Source organism: Lathamus discolor, unplaced genomic scaffold (genome assembly GCF_037157495.1).
Source record: "Lathamus discolor isolate bLatDis1 unplaced genomic scaffold, bLatDis1.hap1 Scaffold_135, whole genome shotgun sequence".
In the NCBI taxonomy this organism is placed as follows: domain Eukaryota; kingdom Metazoa; phylum Chordata; class Aves; order Psittaciformes; family Psittacidae; genus Lathamus; species Lathamus discolor.
In genome coordinates, this window is record NW_027069164.1 from 92,636 (window position 1) to 120,407 (window position 27,772).

The 27,772-nt window shown below is 56.6% G+C and overlaps 1 protein-coding gene across 1 annotated transcript in view; it reads right to left on the reverse strand.

The window, feature by feature from the left end:
• SUPT16H (SPT16 homolog, facilitates chromatin remodeling subunit) overlaps window positions 1-27,772 on the reverse strand; it is a 48,494-nt gene that overhangs the window by 16,905 nt on the left and 3,817 nt on the right. Inside the window, 15 exon segments of the mRNA XM_065664307.1 lie at window positions 2,741-2,859; window positions 5,097-5,223; window positions 6,176-6,311; window positions 8,303-8,430; window positions 15,988-16,141; window positions 17,627-17,742; window positions 17,835-17,846; window positions 17,848-17,931; window positions 21,142-21,207; window positions 21,994-22,050; window positions 22,052-22,107; window positions 23,458-23,531; window positions 24,239-24,329; window positions 27,104-27,127; window positions 27,130-27,275. Of these exon segments, the coding sequence (XP_065520379.1) occupies window positions 2,741-2,859; window positions 5,097-5,223; window positions 6,176-6,311; window positions 8,303-8,430; window positions 15,988-16,141; window positions 17,627-17,742; window positions 17,835-17,846; window positions 17,848-17,931; window positions 21,142-21,207; window positions 21,994-22,050; window positions 22,052-22,107; window positions 23,458-23,531; window positions 24,239-24,329; window positions 27,104-27,127; window positions 27,130-27,275 (1,390 nt within the window).

Sequence of the window (27,772 nt, forward strand, 5' to 3'; positions counted from 1 at the left end):
ACCCAACCCCATTGCCCCCAATGGGCCCCATAGACCCCAATGGCCCCATAGACCCCAATGGCCCCATAGACCCCAATGGCCCCATTGCCCCCAATGTTGACCCAACCCAACTCCATAGACCCCAATGGCCCCATTGCCCCCAATGTTGACCTATAGACCCCAATGCTGCCCCATTGCCCCCCAATGCTGCCCCATAGACCCCAATGCTGCCCCATAGACCCCAATGCTGCCCCATAGACCCCAATGTTGCCCCAACCCAACCCCATTGCCCCCATTGACCCAACCCAACCCCATTGCCCCCAATGTCGACCCAACCCAACCCCATTGCCCCAACCCAACCCCATTGCCCCAACTCAACCCCATTGACCCCAATGTTGACCCAACCCAACCCCATAGACCCCAATGGCCCCATTGACCCCAATGTTGACCCAACCCAACCCCATTGCCCCAACCCAACCCCATTGCCCCAACTCAACCCCATTGACCCCAATGTTGACCCAACCCAACCCCATAGACCCCAATGGCCCCATTGACCCCAATGTTGACCCAACCCAACCCCATTGACCCAACCCAACCCCATTGACCCAACCCAACCCCATTGACCCCCAATGGCCCCATAGACCCCAATGCTGCCCCATAGACCCCAATGTTGACCCAACCCAACCCCATTGACCCAACCCAAACCCCATTGCCCCAACCCAACCCCATTGACCCAACCCCATTGACCCAACCCAACCCCATTGACCCCATTGCCCCAACCCAACCCCATTGACCCCAATGTTGACCTAACCCAACCCCATTGACCCAACCCCATTGACCCAACCCAACCCCATAGACCCCAATGCTGCCCCATAGACCCCAATGTTGACCCAAACCCAACCCCATTGACCCAACCCAACCCCATAGACCCCAATGTTGACCCAACCCAACCCCATTGACCCCATTGACCCAACCCAACCCCATTGCCCCCATTGTCGACCCAACCCAACCCCATTGACCCAACCCAACCCCATTGACCCAACTCAACCCCATTGCCCCCAATGGAGACCCAACCCAACCCCATTGACCCCAATGTTGACCCAACCCAACCCCATTGCCCCAACTCAACCCCATTGACCCCATTGACCCAACTCAACCCCATTGCCCCCAATGTTGCCCCAACCCAACCCCATTGATCCAACCCAACCCTATTGACCCCAATGGACCCATAGACCCCAATGTTGACCCAACCCAACCCCATTGCCCCAACCCAACCCCATTGACCCCATTGACCCAACCCAACCCCATTGACCCCAATGGCCCCATAGACCCCAATGCTGCCCCATAGACCCCAATGTTGCCCCAACCCAACCCCATTGCCCCAACCCAACCCCATTGACCCCATTGACCCAACTCAACCCCATAGACCCCAATGCTGCCCCATAGACCCCAATGGCCCCATAGACCCCAATGCTGCCCCATAGACCCCAATATTGCCCCATAGACCCCAATGTTGACCCAACCCAACCCCATTGACCCAACTCAACCCCATTGCCCCCAATGGAGACCCAACCCAACCCCATTGACCCCATTGACCCAACCCAACCCCATTGCCCCAACTCAACCCCATTGACCCCATTGACCCAACCCAACCCCATAGACCCCAATGTTGCCCCAAACCAACCCCATTGATCCAACCCAACCCCATTGACCCCAATGGCCCCATAGACCCCAATGTTGACCCAACCCAACCCCATTGACCCCATTGACCCAACCCAACCCCATTGACCCCAATGTTGACCCAACCCAACCCCATAGACCCCAATGCTGCCCCATAGACCCCAACGTTGCCCCAACCCAACCCCATTGACCCAACCCAACCCTATTGACCCCAATGGCCCCATAGACCCCAATGTTGCCCCAACCCAACCCCATTGACCCAACCCAACCCTATTGCCCCCAATGGCCCCATAGACCCCAATGCTGCCTCATAGACCCCAATGCTGCCCCATAGACCCCAATGTTGACCCAACCCAACCCCATTGCCCCCAATGTTGACCCAACCCAACCCCATAGACCCCAATGCTGCCCCATAGACCCCAATGGCCCCATAGACCCCAATGCTGTCCCATAGACCCCAATGTTGCCCCAACCCAACCCCATTGACCCAACCCCATTGCCCCAACCCAACCCCATTGACCCAACCCAACCCCATTGACCCAACCCAACCCCATTGACCCAACGCAACCCCATTGCCCCCAATGTTGACCCAACCCAACCCCATTGACCCAACCCAACCCCATTGCCCCCAATGGCCCCATAGACCCCAATGTTGACCCAACCCAACCCCATTGACCCAACCCAACCCCATTGACCCAACCCAACCCCATAGACCCCAATGTTGACCCAACCCAACCCCATTGACCCAACCCAACCCCATTGCCCCCAATGGCCCCATAGACCCCAATGTTGACCCAACCCAACCCCATTGACCCAACCCAACCCCATTGCCCCAACCCAACCCCATAGACCCCAATGGTGCCCCAACCCAACCCCATTGACCCCAATGTTGACCTAACCCAACCCCATTGACCCAACCCCATTGACCCAACCCAACCCCATTGACCCCATTGACCCAACTCAACCCCAATGCCCCCAATGGAGACCCAACCCAACCCCATTGCCCCCATTGACCCCATAGACCCCAATGCTGCCCCATAGCCCCCAATGCCGCCCCACAGCCCCGCGCCGTGGGGCGCACCTTGAGGTGGAAGTGCAGCACGATGATCATCTCGCCGTCGCAGGGCTGGAAGAGCGCGTGCTTGACGTTGTTGTACAGGATGTCCACCTTGTCGCCCCGCACCGACGTGAAGCGGAAGCCTGCGGCCCCGGGGGGACGGCACGTTGGGGGGGGGGCAGCGACCCATAGATACCATGGGGCAGCGCCCCATAGAGCCCAATGGAGAAGGTCCCATTGACCCCAATGGAGACCCAACCCAACGCCATTGACCCCAATGGAGACCCAACTCAACCCCATTGACCCAACTCAACCCCATTGACCCAACTCAACCCCATTGAACCCAATGTTGACCCAACTCAACCCCATTGAACCCAATGGAGAGCGCCCCATAGAGCCCAATGGGGATGCGACCCATAGAGACCCATGGGGAGCGACCCATAGAGACCAATGGAGAAGGTCCCATTGACCCCAATGTTGACCCAACCCAACCCCATTGACCCCAATGTTGACCCAACCCAACCCCATTGACCCCAATGGAGCGCCCCATAGGTACCAATGGGGAGCGCCCCATAGAGCCCAATGGAGACCCAACTCAACCCCATTGACCCCAATGTTGACCCAACCCAACCCCATTGAACCCAATGGGGAGCGCCCCATAGAGACCAATGGAGAAGGTCCCATTGACCCCAATGTTGACCCAACCCAACCCCATTGACCCCAACGGAGCGCCCCATAGAGACCAATGGGGAGCGACCCATAGAGACCAATGGGGAGCGACCCATAGAGACCAATGGGGCAGCACCCCATAGCCCAGCCCCATAGACCCCATAGGGCATCCCCATAGGCCCCATAGCCCAGCCCCATAGGCCCTATAGGGCAGCCCCATAGACCCCATACCCAGCCCCATACACCCCATAGGCCAGCCCCATAGACCCCATAGCCCAGCCCCATACACCCCATAGCCCAGCCCCATAGACCCCATACCCAGCCCCATACACCCCATAGGCCAGCCCCATACACCCCATAGCCCAGACCCATACGCCCCATAGCCCAGCCCCATAGACCCCATAGACCCCATAGCCCAGCCCCATAGGCCCTATAGCCCAGCCCCATAGGCCCTATAGGGAATCCCCATAGGCCCCATAGCCCAGCCCCATAGACCCCATACCCAGCCCCATACACCCCATAGGCCAGCCCCATAGACCCCATAGACCCCATAGCCCAGCCCCATAGGCCCCATAGCCCAGCACCATAGACCCCATAGGCCCCATAGCCCAGCCCCATAGACCCCATAGGCCCCATAGACCCCATAGGCCCCATAGCCCAGCCCCATAGGCCCTATAGGGCATCCCCATAGGCCCCATAGCCGAGCCCCATAGGCCCCATAGCCCAGCCCCATAGACCCCATAGGCACCACAGCCCAGCCCCATAGGCCCCATAGCCCAGCCCCATAGACCCCATAGGCCCCACAGCCCAGCCCCATAGGCCCCATAGCCCAGCCCCATAGACCCCATAGGCCCCATAGCCCAGCCCCACAGACCCCATAGGCCCCATAGCCCAGCCCCATAGACCCCATAGGCCCCATAGCCCAGCCCCATAGACCCCATAGCCCAGCCCCATACACCCCATAGCCCAGCCCCATAGACCCCATAGGCCCCATAGCCCAGCCCCATACACCCCATAGCCCAGCCCCATACAACCCATAGACCAGCCCCATACACCCCATAGGCCAGCCCCATACACCCCATAGCCCAGCCCCATACACCCCATAGGCCAGCCCCATACACCCCATAGCCCAGCCCCTTAGACCCCATAGCCCAGCCCCATACACCCCATAGGCCAGCCCCATAGACCCCATAGCCCAGCCCCATAGTCCAGCCCCATAGACCCCATAGCCCACCCCATACACCCCATAGGCCAGCCCCATAGACCCCATAGCCCAGCTCCATACACCCCATAGCCCAGCCCCATAGACCCCATAGGCCCCATAGCCCAGCCCCATAGGCCCTATAGGGCATCCCCATAGGCCCCATAGCCGAGCCCCATAGACCCCATAGCCCAGCCCCATAGGCCCCATAGCCCAGCCCCATAGACCCCATAGCCCAGCCCCATAGGCCCCATAGCCCAGCCCCATACACCCCATAGGCCAGCCCCATAGGCCCCATAGCCCAGCCCCATAGACCCCATAGGCCCCATAGCCCAGCCCCATAGACCCCATAGGCCCCACAGCCCAGCCCCACAGACCCCATAGGCCCCATAGCCCAGCCCCATACACCCCATAGGCCAGCCCCATAGACCCCATAGACCCCATAGCCCAGCCCCACAGACCCCACAGGCCCCACAGCCCAGCCCCATAGGCCCTATAGGGCAGCCCCACCGTTGACGTGGGCCTCCAGGGCCCCCTGCATCCTCTTCTGGGCGATGTTGGGGCGGATGTAGAGGTCCTTGAGCTTGGGGTTGCTGCGGTTCAGGTTGATCACCAGCGAGTCCTGCTTCACGATGCCCTGCGGGGGGAGCCACGGCGCTCTATGGGGCGCTATGGGGCGCTATGGGGCGCTATGGGGCTCTATGGGGCTCTATGGGGCTCTATGGGGTGTCTATGGAGGGCTATGGGGGGGGGTGCAGGCTGCGCGCTGCGGCGCGGCCGCCAGGGGGCGGTATAGTGCCGCGGGGGGGGCGGAGTCAGAGGAGGACACGCCCCCCTCCTGCTGGTCTATGGGGGTCTATGGGGGTCTATGGGGCTCTATGGGGTCTCTATGGGGCTCTATGGGTGTCTATGGGGACCCTATGCGTGTCTATGGCGTCTCCATGGGTCTCTATGGGGTGCCCACCCCATAGCCCTGTAACCCCACCCGTATCCCACAGCCCCACCCCTGCCCCACCCCTGCCCCATAGAAACCCCATAGAAACCCCATAGTTCCCCACCCCTGCCCCATAGCCCTGCCCCATAGCACCCCATAGCTCCCCATCCCTGCCCCATAGTGCCCCATAGCGCCCCACCCCTGCCCCATAGAAACCCCATAGAAACCCCCTAGCTCCCCACCCCTGCCCCATAGAAACCCCACAGCCCCACCCCATAGCTCCCCATCCCTGCCCCATAGAAACCCCATAGCGCCCCATAGCTCCCCACCCCTGCCCCATAGCCCTGCCCCATAGCGCCCCATAGCACCGCACCCCTGCCCCATAGTGCCCCATAGCTCCCCACCCCTGCCCCATAGCACCCCATAGCCCTGCCCCATAGCCCTGCCCCATAGCTCCCCATCCCTGCCCCATAGAAACCCCATAGCGCCCCATAGCCACCCCACAGCCCCGCCCCATAGCCCTGCCCCATAGCTCCCTACCCCTGCCCCATAGCCCTGCCCCATAGCCCTGCCCCATAGCGCCCCATAGCACCGCACCCCTGCCCCATAGAAACCCCATAGCCACCCCACAGCCCCGCCCCATAGCGCCGCCCACCTCCTTCTCCTTCTCCTCGGCCTCGCGGGTCTTGTAGCGCTTCTGCACCTCCTTGATGCAGCGGAAGGCGTTCTGCAGGTTCAGCGCCGGCACCGCCGCCTCGCCCGGGCTCTTCAGGTTCGAGGCGCGGTACGTGCTGGGGGGAGCGCGGCCATGGGGCGGGCTGGGGGGCAGGCTATGGGGCTGGGGGGCAGGAGCTATGGGGCAGGAGCTATGGGGCAGGAGCTATGGGGCTGGGGCTATGGGGCAGGCTATGGGGCAGGAGCTATGGGGCAGGCTATGGGGCAGGAGCTATGGGGCGGGCTGTGGGGCGGGCTATGGGGCTGGGGCTATGGGGCAGGCTATGGGGCAGGCTATGGGGCTGGCTATGGGGCAGGAGCTATGGGGCTGTGAGTGTGGGGCTGGGAGTGTGGGGCTGGAGCTATGGGGCTGGGGCTGTGGGGCTGGGAGTGTGGGGCAGGATGTATGGGGCAGGAGCTATGGGGCGGGCTATGGGGCTGGCTATGGGGCAGGATGTATGGGACAATCTGTACGTGCTGGGGGGAGCACGGCCATGGGGCGGGCTGTGGGGCAGGCTATGGGGCGGGCTATGGGGCAGGGGCTATGGGGCAGGAGCTATGGGGCTGGTAGTGTGGGGCTGGGAGTGTGGGGCTGGAGCTATGGGGCTGGGAGTGTGGGGCAGGATGTACGGGGCTGGAGCTATGGGGCAGGAGCTGTGGGGCAGGAGCTGTGGGGCAGGAGCTGTGGGGCAGGAGCTATGGGGCAGGATGTAGGGGACAATCTGTACGTGCTGGGGGGAGCGCAGCCAGGGGCAGGGGCTATGGGGCAGGCTATGGGGCTGGGGCTATGGGGCGGGCTATGGGGCAGGGGCTATGGGGCAGGGGCTATGGGGCGGGCTATGGGGCTGGCTATGGGGCAGGCTATGAGGCAGGATGTATGGGACAATCTGTACGTGCTGGGGGGAGCGCGGCCATGGGGCGGGCTATGGGGCGGGCTATGGGGCAGGCTATGGGTCAGTATCTATGGGTCAGCCGCTATGGGTCAGGATCTATGGGTCAGGATGTATGGGTCAGGCGCTATGGGTCAGGCTCCGTGGGTCCGTGGCTATGGGTCAGGATCTATGGGTCGGGCGCTATGGGTCAGTATCTATGGGTCAGGCTCCGTGGGTCAGGATCTATGGGTCAGGCGCTATGGGTCAGGCTCCGTGGGTCAGTATCTATGGGTCAGTCACTATGGGTCAGTATCTATGGGTCAGGCGCTATGGGTCAGGATCCATGGGTCAGGATCTATGTGTCAGGATCTATGTGTCAGTATCTATGGGTCAGGCGCTATGGGTTGGGCGCTATGTGTCAGTATCTATGGGTCAGGCTCCATGGGTCCGTGGCTATGGGTCAGGCTCTATGGGTCAGTATCTATGGGTCAGCCACTATGGGTCAGGCGCTATGGGTCAGTATCTATGTGTCAGCCGCTATGTGTCATTATCTATGGGTCAGTATCTATGGGTCAGGCGCTATGGGTCAGTCACTATGGGTCAGGATCCATGGGTCAGGATCTATGTGTCAGCCGCTATGTGTCAGTATCTATGGGTCAGGCGCTATGGGTCAGGCTCCATGGGTCAGGATCCATGTGTCAGCCGCTATGGGTCGGGCGCTATGGGTCAGGATGTGTGGGTCAGGATGTGTGGGTCAGGATCTATGGGTCAGGATCTATGGGTCAGTATCTATGGGTCAGGATGTGTGGGTCAGGATGCGTGGGTCAGGATGCGTGGGTCAGGATGCGTGGGTCAGGATGTGTGGGTCAGGATCTATGGGTCAGTATCTATGGGTCAGTATCTATGGGTCAGGATGTGTGGGTCAGGATGTGTGGGTCAGTATCTATGGGTCAGGCTCCGTGGGTCAGTATCCATGGGTCAGTATCCATGGGTCAGTATCTATGGGTCAGTATCTATGGGTCAGGATGTGTGGGTCAGGATGTGTGGGTCAGGATCTATGGGTCAGGATGTGTGGGTCAGGATGTGTGGGTCAGGATGTGTGGGTCAGGATGTGTGGGTCAGGATCTATGGGTCAGGATGTGTGGGGCAGGATGTGTGGGTCAGGATGTGTGGGGCAGGCTCCGTGGGGCACTCACATCTCCTTGACGAAGGTGGCCTCGGGGTTGGGGAAGAGGCTGCCCTCGTTGCGGCCCAGGGCGCTGCCCGGGCAGTAGAAGTTGATGCGCAGGTAGGTGTAGTCGCCCTCCACCGACATGCTGATGTTCTGGGGGGCAGACCCACGGCGTCGGGGGGCACATAGGGGTCAATGGGGCAGGGGGGAGCCATAGGGAGCAATGGGGCAGGAGCCATAGGGATCAACGGGGCAGGAAGGAGCCATAGGGATCAATGGGGCAGGAAGGAGCCATAGGGGTCAATGGGGCAGGAAGGAGCCATAGGGGTCAATGGGGCAGGGGGGAGCCATAGGGAGCAGTGGGGCAGGGGGGAGCCATAGGGAGCAATGGGGCAGGAGGGAGCCATAGGGGTCAATGGGGCAGGAGGGAGCCATAGGGGTCAATGGGGCAGGGGGAGCCATAGGGAGCAATGGGGGAGACACATAGGGATCAATGGGGCAGGAGACATAGGGAGCAGTGGGGCAGGGGGGAGCCATAGGGAGCAGTGGGGCAGGGGGAGCCATAGGGAGCAGTGGGGTGGGACCCATAGGGATCAGTGGGGCGGGGGGGAGCCATAGGGAGCAGTGGGGCAGGAGCCATAGGGATCAATGGGGCAGGAGCCATAGGGGTCAATGGGGCAGGGGGGAGCCATAGGGGTCAATGGGGCAGGGGGGAGCCATAGGGAACAGTGGGGCAGGAGGGAGCCATAGGGAACAATGGGGGGGACACATAGGGATCAATGGGGCAGGAGCCATAGGGGTCAATGGGGGAGACCCATAGGGATCAATGGGGCAGGAGGAGCCACAGGGAGCAGTGGGGCAGGGGGGAGCCATAGGGGTCAGTGGGGTGGGACCCATAGGGATCAATGGGGCAGGAGGGAGCCATAGGGAACAATGGGGGGGACACATAGGGATCAATGGGGCAGGAGGGAGCCATAGGGGTCAATGGGGGAGACCCATAGGGATCAATGGGGCAGGAGGAGCCATAGGGGTCAATGGGGCAGGGGGGAGCCATAGGGAGCAGTGGGGCAGGGGGGAGCCATAGGGATCAATGGGGCAGGAGGAGCCATAGGGGTCAATGGGGCAGGAGGGAGCCATAGGGGTCAATGGGGGACACCCATAGGGATCAATGGGGCAGGGGGAGCCATAGGGAGCAGTGGGGGAGACACATAGGGATCAATGGGGCAGGAGACATAGGGAGCAGTGGGGCAGGAGGGAGCCATAGGGAGCAGTGGGGCAGGAGGGAGCCATAGGGAACAATGGGGGGGACACATAGGGATCAATGGGGCAGGAGCCATAGGGAGCAGTGGGGCAGGAGGGAGCCATAGGGAGCAGTGGGGCAGGAGGGAGCCATAGGGAACAATGGGGGGGACACATAGGGATCAGTGGGGCAGGAGACATAGGGAGCAGTGGGGCAGGAGGGAGCCATAGGGATCAGTGGGGCAAGAGACATAGAGATCAATGGGGCAGGAGGGCCCCATAGGGAACAGTGGGGCAGGAGCCATAGGGATCAACGGGGGAGACCCATAGGGATCAATGGGGCAGGAGCCATAGAGATCAGTGGGGTGGGACCCATAGGGAGCAGTGGGGCAGGAGGGACCCATAGAACATCACTGGGCCCCTACGGGTCTCTAAGGGGTTTTTGTGGGGTTTCTATGGGTCCCTGTGGGTCTCTATGGGGTCCCTATGGGTCTCTATGGGTCCCTATGGGGTTTCTATGGGTTTCTATGGGGTTTCTATGGGTCTCTATGGGTTTTCTATGGGTCCCTATGGGTCTCTATGGGTCCCTATGGGTCTCTATGGGTCTCTATGGGGTTTACATCAGGCTCCAGCAGCGCGCCGCCGCGCATCCACCAGGGGGCGGTATAGTGCTGCCCAGGCTGCGCTGCCTCTGCTCCCTTGCTCCCTATGGCTCCCTATGGCTCCCTATGGCTCCCTATGGCTCCCTATGGCTCCCTATGGGTCGCTATGGGTCGCGCTATGGGTCCCGCTATGGGTCGCTATGGGTCGCTATGGGGCTGACCTTGATGGTGGCGATGTGGAAGGGGGTGGCGATGCCGAAGACGGGCACGAGGACGCTCTCGTACTTCTTGTCTCTATGGGGTCCCTATGGGTCTCTATGGGTCTCTATGGGGTCCCTATGGGTCTCTATGGGGTCTCTATGGGTCCCTATGGGGTACTTATGGGTCTCTATGGGTCTCTATGGGGTCTCTATGGGTCCCTATGGGTCTCTATGGGGTTTACATCAGGCTCCAGCAGCGCGCCGCAGCGCATCCACCAGGGGGCGGTATAGTGCTGCCCAGGCTGCGCTGCCTCTGCTGCCTTGCTCCCTATGGCTCCCTATGGCTCCCTATGGGTCGCTATGGGTCGCGCTATGGGTCCCGCTATGGGTCGCTATGGGTCGCTATGGGTCCCGCTATGGGTCGCTATGGGTCGCTATGGGGCTGACCTTGATGGTGGCGATGTGGAAGGGGGTGGCGATGCCGAAGACGGGCACGAGGACGCTCTCGTACTTCTTGTCTCTATGGGGTCCCTATGGGTCTCTATGGGTCCCTATGGGGTTTCTATGGGTTTCTATGGGGTTTCTATGGGTCTCTATGGGGTCTCTATAGGGTTTCTATGGGTCTCTATGGGCCCCTATGGGGTCTCTATGGGTCTCTATGGGGTCTCTATGGGTCTCTATGGGTCTCAATGGGTTTCTATGGGTTTCTATGGGGTTTCTATGGGTCTCCATGGGTCTCTATGGGGTGTCTATGGGGTTTCTATGGGTCTCTATGGGGTCCCTATGGGTCTCTATGGGGTCTCTATGGGTTTCTATGGGTCTCTATGGGGTCCCTATGGGTCTCTATGGGTCTCTATGGGGTCTCTATGGGGTTTACATCAGGCTCCAGCAGCGCGCCGCCGCGCATCCACCAGGGGGCGGGTATAGTGCTGCCCAGGCTGCGCTGCCTCTGCTCCCTTGCTCCCTATGGCTCCCTATGGCTCCCTATGGGTCTCGCTATGGGTCGCGCTATGGGTCCCGCTATGGGTCGCTATGGGTCGCTATGGGTCGCTATGGGGCTGACCTTGATGGTGGCGATGTGGAAGGGGGTGGCGATGCCGAAGACGGGCACGAGGACGCTCTCGTACTTCTTGTCTCTATGGGGTCCCTATGGGTCTCTATGGGTCCTTATGGGGTTTCTATGGGTTTCTATGGGGTTTCTATGGGTCTCTATGGGGTCTCTATAGGGTTTCTATGGGTCTCTATGGGCCCCTATGGGGTCTCTATGGGGTCTCTATGGGGTCTCTATGGGTCTCTATGGGTCTCAATGGGGTTTCTATGGGGTTTCTATGGGTCTCTATGGGTCTCTATGGGTCTCTATGGGGTTTACATCAGGCTCCAGCAGCGCGCCGCCGCGCATCCACCAGGGGGCGGTATAGTGCTGCCCAGGCTGCGCTGCCTCTGCTGCCTTGCTCCCTATGGCTCCCTATGGCTCCCTATGGGTCGCTATGGGTCGCTATGGGTCGCTATGGGTCGCGCTATGGGTCCCGCTATGGGTCGCTATGGGTCGCTATGGGGCTGACCTTGATGGTGGCGATGTGGAAGGGGGTGGCGATGCCGAAGACGGGCACGAGGACGCTCTCGTACTTCTTGTCTCTATGGGGTCCCCTATGGGTCTCTATGGGGTCTCTATGGGTCCCTATGGGGTCTCTATGGGTCTCTATGGGTCTCTATGGGGTCTCTATGGGGTCCCTATGGGTCTCTATGGGTCTCTATGGGGTTTACATCAGGCTCCAGCAGCTCGCTCCGCGCATCCACCAGGGGGCGGTATAGTGCTGCCCAGGCTGCGCTGCCTCTGCTGCCTTGCTCCCTATGGCTCCCTATGGCTCCCTATGGCTCCCTATGGCTCCTATGGGTCGCTATGGGTCGCTATGGGTCCCGCTATGGGTCGCTATGGGTCGCTATGGGGCTGACCTTGATGGTGGCGATGTGGAAGGGGGTGGCGATGCCGAAGACGGGCACGAGGACGCTCTCATACTTCTTGTCTCTATGGGGTCCCTATGGGTCTCTATGGGTCCTTATGGGGTTTCTATGGGTTTCTATGGGTCTCTATGGGTCTCTATGGGGTTTCTATGGGTCTCTATGGGTCTCTATGGGGTCTCTATGGGTCTCTATGGGTCTCTATGGGTCTCTATGGGGTCTCTATGGGGTCCCTATGGGTCTCTATGGGTCTCTATGGGGTTTACATCAGGCTCCAGCAGCGCGCCGCCGCGCATCCACCAGGGGGCGGTATAGTGCTGCCCAGGCTGCGCTGCCTCTGCTCCTTGCTCCCTATGGCTCCCTATGGCTCCCTATGGCTCCCTATGGTCGCTATGGGTCGCGCTATGGGTCCCGCTATGGGTCGCTATGGGTCGCTATGGGGCTGACCTTGATGGTGGCGATGTGGAAGGGGGTGGCGATGCCGAAGACGGGCACGAGGACGCTCTCGTACTTCTTGTCTCTATGGGGTCCCTATGGGTCTCTATGGGTCCTTATGGGGTTTCTATGGGTCTCTATGGGGTTTCTATGGGTCTCTATGGGTCTCTATGGGGTTTCTATAGGTCTCTATGGGGTCTCTATGGGTCTCTATGGGGTTTCTATGGGTCCCTATGGGTCTCTATGGGTCTCTATGGGTCCCTATGGGTCTCTATGGGGTTTACATCAGGCTCCAGCAGCGCGCCGCCGCGCATCCACCAGGGGGCGGTATAGTGCTGCCCAGGCTGCGCTGCCTCTGCTCCCTTGCTCCCTATGGCTCCCTATGGGTCCCTATGGCTCCCTATGGGTCGCGCTATGGGTCCCGCTATGGGTCGCTATGGGTCGCGCTATGGGTCGCTATGGGTCGCTATGGGGCTGACCTTGATGGTGGCGATGTGGAAGGGGGTGGCGATGCCGAAGACGGGCACGAGGACGCTCTCGTACTTCTTGTCTCTATGGGGTCCCTATGGGTCTCTATGGGTCCCTATGGGGTTTCTATGGGTTTCTATGGGGTTTCTATGGGTCTCTATGGGGTCTCTATAGGGTTTCTATGGGTCTCTATGGGCCCCTATGGGTCTCTATGGTCTCTATGGGGTCTCTATGGGTCTCTATGGGTCTCAATGGGGTTTCTATGGGTTTCTATGGGGTTTCTATGGGTCTCCATGGGTCTCTATGGGGTGTCTATGGGGTTTCTATGGGTCTCTATGGGGTCCCTATGGGTCTCTATGGGTCTCTATGGGGTTTCTATGGGTCTCTATGGGGTCCCTATGGGTCTCTATGGGTCTCTATGGGGTCTCTATGGGGTTTACATCAGGCTCCAGCAGCGCGCCGCCGCGCATCCACCAGGGGGCGGTATAGTGCTGCCCAGGCTGCGCTGCCTCTGCTCCCTTGCTCCCTATGGCTCCCTATGGCTCCCTATGGGTCTCGCTATGGGTCGCGCTATGGGTCCCGCTATGGGTCGCTATGGGTCGCTATGGGTCGCTATGGGGCTGACCTTGATGGTGGCGATGTGGAAGGGGGTGGCGATGCCGAAGACGGGCACGAGGACGCTCTCGTACTTCTTGTCTCTATGGGGTCCCTATGGGTCTCTATGGGTCCTTATGGGGTTTCTATGGGTTTCTATGGGGTTTCTATGGGTCTCTATGGGGTCTCTATAGGGTTTCTATGGGTCTCTATGGGCCCCTATGGGTCTCTATGGGTCTCTATGGGGTCTCTATGGGTCTCTATGGGTCTCAATGGGGTTTCTATGGGGTTTCTATGGGTCTCTATGGGTCTCTATGGGTCTCTATGGGGTTTACATCAGGCTCCAGCAGCGCGCCGCCGCGCATCCACCAGGGGGCGGTATAGTGCTGCCCAGGCTGCGCTGCCTCTGCTGCCTTGCTCCCTATGGCTCCCTATGGCTCCCTATGGCTCCCTATGGGTCGCTATGGGTCGCTATGGGTCGCTATGGGTCGCGCTATGGGTCCCGCTATGGGTCGCTATGGGTCGCTATGGGGCTGACCTTGATGGTGGCGATGTGGAAGGGGGTGGCGATGCCGAAGACGGGCACGAGGACGCTCTCGTACTTCTTGTCTCTATGGGGTCCCTATGGGTCTCTATGGGGTCTCTATGGGTCCCTATGGGGTCTCTATGGGTCTCTATGGGTCTCTATGGGGTCTCTATGGGGTCCCTATGGGTCTCTATGGGTCTCTATGGGGTTTACATCAGGCTCCAGCAGCTCGCTCCGCGCATCCACCAGGGGGCGGTATAGTGCTGCCCAGGCTGCGCTGCCTCTGCTGCCTTGCTCCCTATGGCTCCCTATGGCTCCCTATGGCTCCCTATGGCTCCTATGGGTCGCTATGGGTCGCTATGGGTCCCGCTATGGGTCGCTATGGGTCGCTATGGGGCTGACCTTGATGGTGGCGATGTGGAAGGGGGTGGCGATGCCGAAGACGGGCACGAGGACGCTCTCATACTTCTTGTCTCTATGGGGTCCCTATGGGTCTCTATGGGTCCTTATGGGGTTTCTATGGGTTTCTATGGGTCTCTATGGGTCTCTATGGGGTTTCTATGGGTCTCTATGGGTCTCTATGGGGTCTCTATGGGTCTTCTATGGGTCTCTATGGGTCTCTATGGGGTCTCTATGGGGTCCCTATGGGTCTCTATGGGTCTCTATGGGGTTTACATCAGGCTCCAGCAGCGCGCCGCCGCGCATCCACCAGGGGGCGGTATAGTGCTGCCCAGGCTGCGCTGCCTCTGCTCCCTTGCTCCCTATGGCTCCCTATGGCTCCCTATGGCTCCCTATGGGTCGCTATGGGTCGCGCTATGGGTCCCGCTATGGGTCGCTATGGGTCGCTATGGGGCTGACCTTGATGGTGGCGATGTGGAAGGGGGGTGGCGATGCCGAAGACGGCACGAGGACGCTCTCGTACTTCTTGTCTCTATGGGGTCCCTATGGGTCTCTATGGGTCCTTATGGGGTTTCTATGGGTCTCTATGGGGTTTCTATGGGTCTCTATGGGTCTCTATGGGGTTTCTATAGGTCTCTATGGGGTCTCTATGGGTCTCTATGGGGTTTCTATGGGTCCCTATGGGTCTCTATGGGTCTCTATGGGTCCCTATGGGTCTCTATGGGGTTTACATCAGGCTCCAGCAGCGCGCCGCCGCGCATCCACCAGGGGGCGGTATAGTGCTGCCCAGGCTGCGCTGCCTCTGCTCCCTTGCTCCTATGGCTCCCTATGGGTCCCTATGGCTCCCTATGGGTCGCGCTATGGGTCCCGCTATGGGTCGCTATGGGTCGCGCTATGGGTCGCTATGGGTCGCTATGGGGCTGACCTTGATGGTGGCGATGTGGAAGGGGGTGGCGATGCCGAAGACGGGCACGAGGACGCTCTCGTACTTCTTGTCTCTATGGGGTCCCTATGGGTCTCTATGGGGTCTCTATGGGTCTCTGTGGGGTTTCTATGGGTCCCTATGGGGTTTCTATGGGCCTCTATGGGGTCTCTATGGGGTCTCTATGGGTCTCTATGGGGTTTACATCAGGCTCCAGCAGCGCGCCGCCGCGCATCCACCAGGGGGCGGTATAGTGCTGCCCAGGCTGCGCTGCCTCTGCTCCATTGCTCCCTATGGCTCCCTATGGCTCCCTATGGGTCGCTATGGGTCGCGCTATGGGTCGCTATGGGTCGCTATGGGGCTGACCTTGATGGTGGCGATGTGGAAGGGGGTGGCGATGCCGAAGACGGGCACGAGGACGCTCTCGTACTTCTTGTCGATGAAGAGCTTCAGCTCCCGCACCGGCGCCTCCCGCGGCAGCAGCGCCGCGCTCCGGTACGACACGTTGGACTTGCGGGCCCTGCGCGACAGCCCCAAACGGGCCCCAAAATGGACTTAAATGGGCCCAAAATTGCCTTAAATGGACCCAAAAGCGGCTTAAATGGGCCCAAAACCACGTTAAATGGGCCCAAAATGGACTTAAATGGGCCCAAAACCGCCTCAAATGGGCTCAAAATGGACTTAAATGGGCCCAAAAGCGCCTTAAATGGACCCAAAATGGCCTTAAATGGACCCAAAATGGCCTTAAATGGGCCCAAAATGGACTTAAATGGGCCCAAAAGTGGCTTAAATGGGCTCAAAATGGTCTTAAATGGCCCAAAAGTGGCTTAAATGGGCCCAAAACCACGTTAAATGGGCCCAAAACGGCCTTAAATGGGCTCAAAATGGACTTAAATGGACCAAAACCGCCTTAAATGGACCCAAAAGTGGTTTAAATGGGCCCAAAACCGCCTTAAATGGACCAAAATCGCCATAAATGGGCCCAAAACCGCCTTAAATGGGCCCAAAACCGCCTTAAATGGGCCCAAAACCGCGTTTAAATGGGCCCAAAATGGACTTAAATGGGCCCAAAACCCCACTGAATCTATGGGGCTGGCAGACGCCCATTAACTCAATGGTAGACCCCCATTGACTCAATGGCACAACCCCAGCCCCACTGAATCTATGGGGCTGGAAGACCCCCATTGCCCCAATGGTAGAACCCCACTGACTCAACAACAGACCCCCAGCCCCACTGAATCTATGGGCTGGCAGACCCCCGTTGACTCAATGATAGACCCCCATTGACTCAATGGCATATCCCCAACCCCACTGAATCTATGGGGCTGGAAGACCCCCATTGACTCAATGGCATAACCCCAGCCCCACTGAATCTATGGGGCAGGAGGACCCCCATTGCCTCAATGATAGACCCCCATTGCCCCAATTGGTAGAACTCTACTGACTCAACAACAGACCCCCAACCCCATTGAACCTATGGGGCTGGAAGACCCCCATTGACTCAATGGCATAACCCCAGCCCCACTGAATCTATGGGGCAGGAGGACCCCCATTGCCTCAATGATAGACCCCCATTGCCCCAATGGTAGAACTCTACTGACTCAATAACAGAACCTCCAACCCCATTGAATCTATGGGGCTGGAAGACCCCCATTGACTCAATGGCATATCCCCAGCCCCACTGAATCTATGGGGCAGGAAGTCCCCCATTGCCCAAAGGTAGACCCCCATTGCCTCACTGCTAGAACTCTACTGACTCAACAACAGACCCCCAACCCCATTGAATCTATGGGGCTGGAAGACCCCCATTGACTCAATGGTATAACCCCAGCCCCACTGAATCTATGGGGCAGGAGAACCCCCACTGCCTCAATGATAGACCCCCATTGCCCCAATGGTAGAACTCTACTGACTCAATAACAGACCCCCAGCCCCATTGAACCTATGGGGCCGGCAGACCCCCGTCAGCGCTATGGGTCTCCTGCCCCACACTTATGGGTCTCACCTCTGGACCTGCTGCTCCCCCTTCTGCTCGGTGAGCCGGCGCCGGGCCTCCTCATTGAGCTGCGTGGCCAATTCCTTCTGATGGGCCCGGCGCTTCTCCTCCGCCGTCAGCTCGTTCTATGGGGCAGGGAAGGGGTCGGCGCTATGGGGCCAGCCCCATAGATCCAAGATGGCGGCGGATGTGGGGCAAAGGGGGGGGGGAATCGAACCCGCGTCCTCTCGGGTGAGCAGGGCCGCGCGCGAGCTGCGGCCTAAGAGGTCTTCGGCCTCGTCCTTGGCCTCCTCTTCCTCGTCTTCGTCTTCATTCTATGGGGCAGAAATGGGGGGGGGGGGGTTAAATTTGGGGGGGAAAGGGGGAAATTGGGGAATTGGCAGAAATTGGATGGAAATTTGAGGTGGAATGGGGGAAATTGGCGAAATTTGATGGAATTTGGGGGAATTGGTGGAAATTTGGGGTGGAATGGGGAAATTGGGAAATTGGCAGAAATTTGATGGAAATTTGAGGAGGAATGGGGGAAATTGGCGAAAATTTGATGGAATTTGATGGAAATTTGAGGGGAATTGGCGGAAATTTGGGGGGGAATGGGGGAAATTGGGAAATTGGCAGAAATTTGATGAAATTTAAGGGGAATTGGTGGAAATTTGAGGTGGAATGGGGGAAATTGGCGAAATTTGATGGAATTTGGGGGAATTGGTGGAAATTTGGGGTGGAATGGGGGAAATTGGCGAAAATTTGATGGAATTTGAGGGGAATTGGCAGAAATTTGGGGGGGAATGGGGGAAATTGGGAAATTGACAGAAATTTGATGGAAATTTGAGGGGAATTGGTGGAAATCTGGGGTGGAATGGGGGAAATCAGGAAATTGGCAGAAATTTGATGGAAATTTGAGGGGAATTGGTGGAAATTCTGGTGGAATGGGGGAAATTGGGAAATTGGCAGAAATTTGATGCAAATTTGGGGTGGAATGGGTGAAATCAGGAAATTGGCAGAAATTTGATGGAAATTTGAGGAGGAATGGAGAAATTGGCAAAAATTTGATGCAAATTTGGGGAATTGGTGGAAATTTGGGGTGGAATTGGGAAATTGGCAGAAATTTGATGGAAATTTGAGGGGAATTGGCCAAAATTTGAGGTGGAATGGGGAAAATTGGCGAAAATTTGATGGAATTTGGGGGAATTGGTGGAAATTCAGGGTGGAATGGGGAAACTGGTAAAAATTTGATGGAATTTGAGGGGAATTGGTGGAAATTTGGGGTGGAATGGGGGAAATTGGAAATTGGCAGAAATTTGATGCAAATTTGAGGTAGAACGGGTGAAATCAGGAAATTGGCAAAAATATGATGCAAATTTGAGGGGAATTGGCCGAAATTTGAGGTGGAATGGGGAAAATTGGCGAAAATTTGATGGAATTTGGGGGGAATTGGTGGAAATTTGGGGTGGAATGGGGGAAATTGGCGGAAATTTGATGGAATTTGGGGGAATTGGTGGAAATTTGGGGTGGAATGGGGGAAATTGGCGAAAATTTGATGGAATTTGGGGGGAATTGGTGGAAATTTGGGGTGGAATTGGGAAATTGGCAGAAATTTGATGGAAATTGAGGGGAATTGGTGGAAATTTGAGGTGGAATGGGGGAAATTGGGAAATTGGCAGAAATTTGATGGAATTTGAGGGGAATTGGTGGAAATTTGGGGTGGAATGGGGGAAATCGGGAAATTGCCAGAAATTTGATGGAAATTTGAGGGGAATTGGCCGAAATTTGAGGTGGAATGGGGGAAATGGGGAAATTGGCAGAAATTTTGATGCAAATTTGGGGTGGAATGGGTGAAATCAGGAATTGGCAAAAATTTGATGGAATTTGGGGGGAATTGGTGGAAATTTGGGGTGGAATGGGGAAAACTGGTGAAAATTTGATGCAAATTTGGGGGAATTGATGGGAATTTGGGGTGGAATGGGGGAATTTTGCCGCGCATTGCAAATTTGATGGGAAAACTCCAAAATTTGACGTTTTTGCCCCAAATTCAAGGCAGAATTCCCAAAATTTGGCAGCGCATTGCAAATTTGATGGAAAATCCCCAAATTTGATGTTTTCACCCAAATTCAATGCAAAATTCCCGAATTTTGACTGTTCGTCGCAAATTTGTTGGGAAAACTCCCAAATTTGATGTTTTCACCCCAAAATTCAACGCAAAATTCCCAAATTTTGGCCGTGCATCGCAAATTTGATGGGAAAACTCCAAATTTGACATTTTCACCCCAAATTCAAGGCAGAATTCCCAAATTCTGGCCACGCATCGCAAATTTGACGGGGAAAACTCCCAAATTCGCCATTTTCGCCTGAAATTCGATGCAGAATTCCCAAATTTTGGCCGCGCATCGCAAATTTGACAGGAAAACTCCCAAATTTGCCATTTTCACCCCAAAATTCAACGCAAAATTCCCAAATTTTGGCCGTGCATCACAAATTTCATGGGGAAAACTCCCAAATTCGCCGTTTTCCGCCCGAAATTCGATGCAGAATTCCCAAATTTTGGCCGTGCATCATAAATTTGACAGGAAAACTCCCAAATTTGCCATTTTCACCCCAAAATTCAACGCAAAATTCCCAAATTTTGGCCGTGCATCGCAAATTTGACAGGAAAACTCCCAAATTTGCCATTTTCACCCCAAAATTCAACGCAAAATTCCCAAATTTTGGCCACGCATCGCAAATTTGACGGGAAAACTCCCAAATTTGCCGTTTTTGCCCCAAATTCGACGCAGAATTCCCAAATTTTGGCCGCGCATCGCAAATTTGACGGGGAAAACTCCCAAATTTGCCGTTTTCACCCCAAAATTCAACGCAAAATTCCAAATTTTGGCCCGCGCATCGCTAATTTGACGGGGAAAACTCCCAAATTTGCCGTTTTTGCCCCAAATTCGACGCAGAATTCCCAAATTTTGGCCGCGCATCGCAAATTTGACAGGAAAACTCCCAAATTTGCCATTTTCACCCCAAAATTCAACGCAAAATTCCCAAATTTTGGCCACGCATCGCAAATTTGACGGGAAAACTCCCAAATTTGCCATTTTCGCCCCAAAATTCAACGCAAAATTCCCAAATTTTGGCCCACGCATCGCAAATTTGACGGGAAACTCCCAAATTTGCCGTTTTCGCCCCAAATTCGACACAGAATTCCCAAATTTTGGCCGCGCATGGCAAATTTGACGGGGAAAACTCCCAAATTTGCCGTTTTCGCCCAAAATTCAACGCAAAATTCCCAAATTTTGGCCGCGCATCGCGAATTTGACGGGAAAACTCCCAAATTCGCCATTTTCACCCCAAAATTCAACGCAAAATTCCAAATTTTGGCCGTGCATCGCAAGTTTGACGGGGAAAACTCCCAAATTTGCCGTTTTCGCCCGAATTTGACGCAGAATTCCCAAATTTTGGCCATGCATCGCAAATTTGACGGGAAAACTCCCAAATTTGCCGTTTTCGCCCCAAATTCAAGGCGGAATTCCCGAATTTTGGCTCACCTTGAGGAAGATGCCGACGTTCTTCACCTTCTTCTTCACGGCCGTGAGCACCGTGGCCGGGCCCTCCTGTGGGGCACAGGGAATGGGTCGGGATTGGTCGGGATTGGGTTGGGATTGGTTGGGATTGGGTTGGGATTGGTTGGGATTGGGTTGGATTGGGTTGGGATTGGTCGGGATTGGTTGGGATTGGTTGGGATCGGGTTGGGATTGGGTTGGGATTGGTTGGGATTGGTTGGGATTGGGTTGGGATTGTCTGGATTGGGTTGGGATTGGGTTGGGATTGGTTGGGATTGGTTGGGATTGGGTTGGGATTGGTTGGGATTGGGTTGGGAATGATTGGGATTGGTTGGGATTGGGTTGGGATTGGTTGGGATTGGTTGGGATTGGTTGGGATTGGTTGGGATTGGTTGGGATTGGGTTGGGATTGGTTGGATTGGTTGGGATTGGTTGGGATTGGGTTGGGATTGGTCGGGATTGGGTTGGGATTGGTTGGGATTGGGTTGGGATTGGTTGGGATTGGTTGGGATTGGGTTGGGATTGGTTGGGATTGGGTTGGGATTGGTCGGGATTGGGTTGGGATTGGTTGGGATTGGTTGGGAATGGTTGGGATTGGTTGGGATTGGGTTGGGATTGGTCGGGATTGGTCGGGATTGGTTGGGATTGGTTGGGATTGGTCGGGATTGGTTGGGATTGGTTGGGATTGGTTGGGATTGGTCGGGATTGGTCGGGATTGGTCGGGATTGGTTGGGATTGGTTGGGATTGGTCGGGATTGGTTGGGATTGGCCGGGATTGGTTGGGATTGGTTGGGATGGGTCGGGATTGGTCGGGATTGGTCGGGATTGGGTCAGGACCTCCTCGACGAGCACGGTGTCCCCGATGAACATGGCGTAGGTGCGGTCCTCGGGGCGCCCGGCCCTCCTTGTTGGGCAGCTCCGAGAGCCCCACGTGGACGCTGAACACCATTCCTGGGGGGAAATCGGGAATTTGGGGGGGGAAATTAAAAATTTTGGGTGAAAATTGGAAAATTTTGGTGAAAATCGGAAAATTTTGGTGAAAATCTGAAAATTTTGGTGAAAATTAGAAATTTTGGGGGGAAATTGGAAATTTTTGGGGGAAATTGGAAATTTGGGGGGAAAATGGAAATTTAGGGGAAAATTGGAAATTTGGGGGGAAAATGGAAATTTGGGGGAAATTGGAAATTTAGGGGAAAATTGGAAATTTGGGGGGGAAAATGGAAATTTGGGGAAATTGGAAATTTGGGGGAAAATGGAAATTCGGGGGGAAATTGGAAATTTGGGGGAAATTGGAAATTTTTGATGAAAATTGGGAAATTTTTGGTGAAAATTAAAAACTTGGGGGGAATTAAAAATTTGGGGGGAATTGGAAATTTTAGGGGGAAAATTGGAAATTTTGGGTGAAAATTGGAAATTTTTGGTTAAAATTTGGGGAGAAATATAAATTTGAGGGGAAAACTGGAAATTTGGGGGGGAATTGGAAATTTGGGGAAAAATTGGTAATTTGGGGGGAAATTGGAAATTTTTGACGAAAATTTGAAAATTTTTGGTGAAAATTGAAAATTTGGGGGAAAACTGGAAATTTGGGGGAAATTGGAAATTTTTGGTTAAAATTTGGGAGAGAAATGGAAACTTGAGGGGAAAATTGGAAATTTGGGGGAAAATTGGAAATTTGGGGGGGAAATGGAAATTTGGGGGGAAATGAGGAATTTTGGGTGACAATCAGAAATCTGTGAAAATTTGAAACTTGGGGGAATTAGAGAATTTTGGGCGAAAATTGGAAACTTGGGGGAAATGAAGAATTTTTGGTGACAATTGGAAATTTTGGGTAGAAATCGGGAATTTTGGAAAATTGAAAATTTTTGGTTAAAATTTGGGGGAGAAATGGAAATTTGAGGGAAAATTGGAAATTTGGGGGGAATTCGAAATTTGGGGGAAAATTGGAAATTTTGGGTGACAGGGAAATTTTGGGTGAAAATTACAAATTTCTTTGGGAAACAGAAATTTTGGGTGGAAATGGAAATTCTGGGGGAAACTTTGAAATTTTTGGGGAAAAAATGACAATTAGATGAAAATCAGATGAAAATTAGAAATTTTGGGAAAACATTTTGGGTGAAAATGGTAAATTTTGGGTGAAAATGGTAAATTTCGGACAGAATCGGCATTTTGAGGGAAAAACGAGGGATTTTGGGTGGGAAATCGGAACTTTTGGGGGAAAGCGGGGAATTTTGGGGGGAAGAAAGGACAATGTGGGGTGAAGAGGCGGATTTTGGGGTGAAAAAGGGGGATTTGGGGGCTCACCCTTCTTGAGGCGCTGCTGGTTCTTGCTGTTGATGACCAAGGAGCCCTCCCGGAACTCGATGCCCATCGCGAACCTGGGGGGGGGCTCAGCATCACCGGGCCCGATCCTGACCCCCAAATGGGCCCGATCCTGACCCCCCCCAAAGGGGCCCGATCCTGACCCCCAAATGGGCCCGATCCTGACCCCCCCCCCCCCCCCCAAAGGGGCCCGATCCTGTCTTAAAGGGGCCCGATCCTGTCTTAATGGGGCCCGATCCTGACCCCTTCCTATACCCCAATGGGGCCCGATCCTGCCCCCCAACTATACCCCCCAAGGGGCCCAATCCTGCCCCCAAGGGGCCCGATTCTGCCCCCCAAGGGGCCCGATCCTGCCCCCTTCCTATACCCAAAGGGGCCCGATCCTGCCCCCCAACTATAACCCCCAAGGGGCCTGATCCTGACCCCTTCCTATACCCCAAATGGGCCCGATCCTGCCCCCAAGGGGCCCGATCCTGCCCCCTTCCTATACCCCCAAGGGGCCCAATCCTGCCCCCAAGGGGCCCGATCCTGCCCCCTTCCTATACCCCAATGGGGCTCGATCCTGCCCCCCAACTATAACCCCAAATGGGCCCGATCCTGCCCCCCAAGGGGCCCGATCCTGCCCCCAAGGGGCCCGATCCTGACCCCTTCCTATACCCCAATGGGGCCCGATCCTGACCCCCAACTATAACCCCAAAGGGGCCCGATCCTGACCCCCAAGGGGCCCGATCCTGCCCCCCAGGGGCCCGATCCTGCCCCCTACCCCAGGTTCTTGGTGATCTTGCCCAGCAGCTCCGGGCGCTGCCGCTTCACCAGGTCCATGACGGCGCCGTAAACGTCGCACAGCTTGGTCCCTGGGGTGAAAACGGGGCAAAAGGGGCAAAAAGGGGCGAAAATGGGGAAAAAGGGGGGAAAATGGGGAAAAAGGGGGGGAAATGGGGAAAAATGGGCAAAAAGGGGCAAAAAAGGGGGGAAAATGGGGAAAAAGGGGGGAAAATGGGGAAAATTGGGGGAAAATGGGCAAAAAGGGGGGAAAAAGGGGGGAAATGGGGAAAAATGGCCAAAATTGGGGGAAAATGGGGAAAAATGGGCAAAAAGGGGGAAAATGGGTAAAAATGGGAAAAAATGGGGAAAAATGGGGGAAAAATGGGGAAAAAGGGGGGGAAATGGGGAAAAATGGGCAAAAAGGGGCAAAAAGGGGGGAAAATGGGGGAAAAAGGGGGGGAAATGGGGAAAATTGGGGGAAAATGGGCAAAAAGGGGGGAAAAAGGGGGGGAAATGGGGAAAAATGGCCAAAATTGGGGAAAAATGGGCAAAAAGGGGGGGAAATGGCGAAAAAGGGGCAAAAAGGGGGGAAAATGCGGAAAAATGGGCCAAAAGGGGGGAAAATGGGCAAAAAGGGTGGAAAATGGGGAAAAAGGGGGGAAAATGGGGGAAAAATGGGGGAAAATGAGGAAAAAGGGGCAAAAATGAGGGAAAATGGGGAAAAAGGGGGGAAAATGGGGAAAAATGGGGGAAAATGGGCAAAAAGGGGGGAAAATAGGGAAAATTGGGGAAAATGGGGAAAAATGTGCAAAAAAGGGGGAAATTGGGCAAAAAGGGGGGAAAATTGGGGGGAAAACGGGGGAAAATGGGCAAAAACGGGCAAAAACGGGGGTGCTACCTGCACCCCCCCCATACCCCTCCATAGCCACCCCAGAGCCCCACAAACACCCATAGAGTCCCCATAGACCCCCATAGAGCCCCATAGACCCCCATAGAGCCCCATAGACACCCCATAGAGCCCCATAGAGACCCCATAGACACCCATAGAGACCCCATAGAGCCCCATAGAGCCCCATAGAGCCCCATAGACACCCATAGAGCCCCATAGAGACCCCATAGACACCCATAGAGACCCCATAGAGCCCCATAGACCCCCATAGAGCCCCATAGACCCCCATAGAGCCCCATAGACACCCATAGAGCCCCATAGAGACCCCATAGACACCCATAGAGACCCCATAGAGCCCCATAGAGCCCCATAGAGCCCCATAGACACCCATAGAGCCCCATAGAGACCCCATAGACACCCATAGAGACCCCATAGAGCCCCCATAGACCCCCATAGAGCCCCATAGACCCCCATAGAGCCCCATAGACACCCATAGAGCCCCATAGAGACCCCATAGACACCCATAGAGACCCCATAGCGCCCCATAGAGCCCCATAGAGCCCCATAGCACCCCATACCCACCCCATAGACCCCCATAGAACCCCCATAGAACCCCCATAGACACCCATAGAGACCCATAGAGACCCCATAGACACACATAGAAACCCCATAGCGCCCCATAGAGCCCCATAGCCCCCCATACCCACCCCATAGACCCCCATAGACCCCCATAGATCCCCATAGACCCCCATAGAACCCCCATAGAGACCCCATAGACACCCCATTGACTCCCATTAGACTAGAAGGAGGGGGCGTGTCCTCCTCTGACCCCGCCCCCCGCGGCACTATACCCCCCCCTGGCGGCCGCGCCGCAGCGCGCTTCCTTTACCCCCCCATACCCCTCATAAGCACCCCATAGCGCCCCATAGCACCCCATAGAGCCCCATAGCGCCCCATAGCACCCCATAGAGCCCCATAGCGCCCCATAGCACCCCATAGAGCCCCATAGAGCCCCATAGCGCCCCATAGCACCCCATAGAGCCCCATAGAGCCCCATAGCACCCCATAGAACCCCCATAGAGCCCCATAGCACCCCATAGCGCCCCATAGCACCCCATAGAACCCCCATAGATCCCTATAGACACCCATAGAGCCCCATAGACACCCATAGAGCCCCATAGAGACCCCATAGAGCCTCATAGCACCCCATAGAACCCCATAGAGCCCCACAGCACCCCATAGACACCCACAGAATCCCCATAGACACCCATAGAACCCCATAGACACCCCATAGAGCCCCATACACACCCCATAGACACCCCATAGCCCCCCATAGACACCCCATAGACACCCATAGAGCCCCCATAGCACCCCATAGAACCCCCATAGAGCCCCATAGCACCCCATAGCGCCCCATAGCACCCCATAGAACCCCCATAGATCCCTATAGACACCCATAGAGCCCCATAGACACCCATAGAGCCCCATAGAGACCCCATAGAGCCTCATAGCACCCCATAGAACCCCATAGAGCCCCACAGCACCCCATAGACACCCATAGAATCCCCATAGACACCCATAGAGCCCCATAGAGACCCCATAGACACCCATAGAGCCCCCATAGCCCTCCATAGACCAGAGAAGGAAGGGGGCGTGTCCTCCTGTGACCCCGCCCCCCGCGGCACTATACCGCCCCCTGGTGGCCGCGCCGCAGCGCGCTTCCTTTACCCCCCCATAACCCTCCATAAGCACCCCATAGCGCCCCCATAGCACCCCATAACCACCCCTTAGACCCCCATAGAACCCCCATAGACCCCCATAGACAGCCATAGAGCCCTCATAGAGCCCCATAGCCACCCCATAGAGCCCCCATAGAGCCCCATAGACACCCATAGAGCCCCCATAGACCCCCATAGCCACCCCATAGCGCCCCATATCCGCCCCACAGCGCCGCGCTATGGGTCCGGCGCTCACCGGGCCGCATCTCCCGCAGGAGCAGTCGTGCAGCAGCAGGAGGAAGCCGTAGAGCTCCTGGGCCTCGGCGCCCGGCTCCACCAGCAGCGTCCGCACCAGGTTGGAGCAGTAGGAGCGGTAGCGCACGCCCATGGCGCACGTGATGGCCCCGAAGTGCAGCGGGTTGCGGTCGCTGTGGGGCAGAATGGGGGGGGGGGGGGAGATGTGGGGCGGACCCATAGCAGCTGGGGGGCGGCACTATGGGGTCTATGGGGTTCTCAATGCCCTATAGCAGCTGGGGGGCGGCCCTATGGGGTCTATGGGGTTCTCAGTGCCCTATAGGAGCTGTGGGGTGGCACTATAGCAGCTGGGGGGCGGCCCTATGGGGTCTATGTGGTTCTCAGTGCCCTATAGGAGCTGTGGGGCGGTCCTATGGGGTCTATGGGGTTCTCAGTGCCCTATAGGAGCTGTGGGGCGGCCCTATGGGGGTCTATGGGGTTTTCAGTACCCATATGGGAGCAATGGGGCGGCCCTATAGCAGCTGGGGGGCGGCCCTATAGCAGCTGGGAGGCGGCCCTATGGGGTCTATGGGGTTCTCAGTGCCCTATAGGAGCTGGGGGGGCGGCCCTATGGGATAGATGGGTCTGCCCCATGGAATCTATGGGTCTGCCCCATAGAATCTATGGGTCT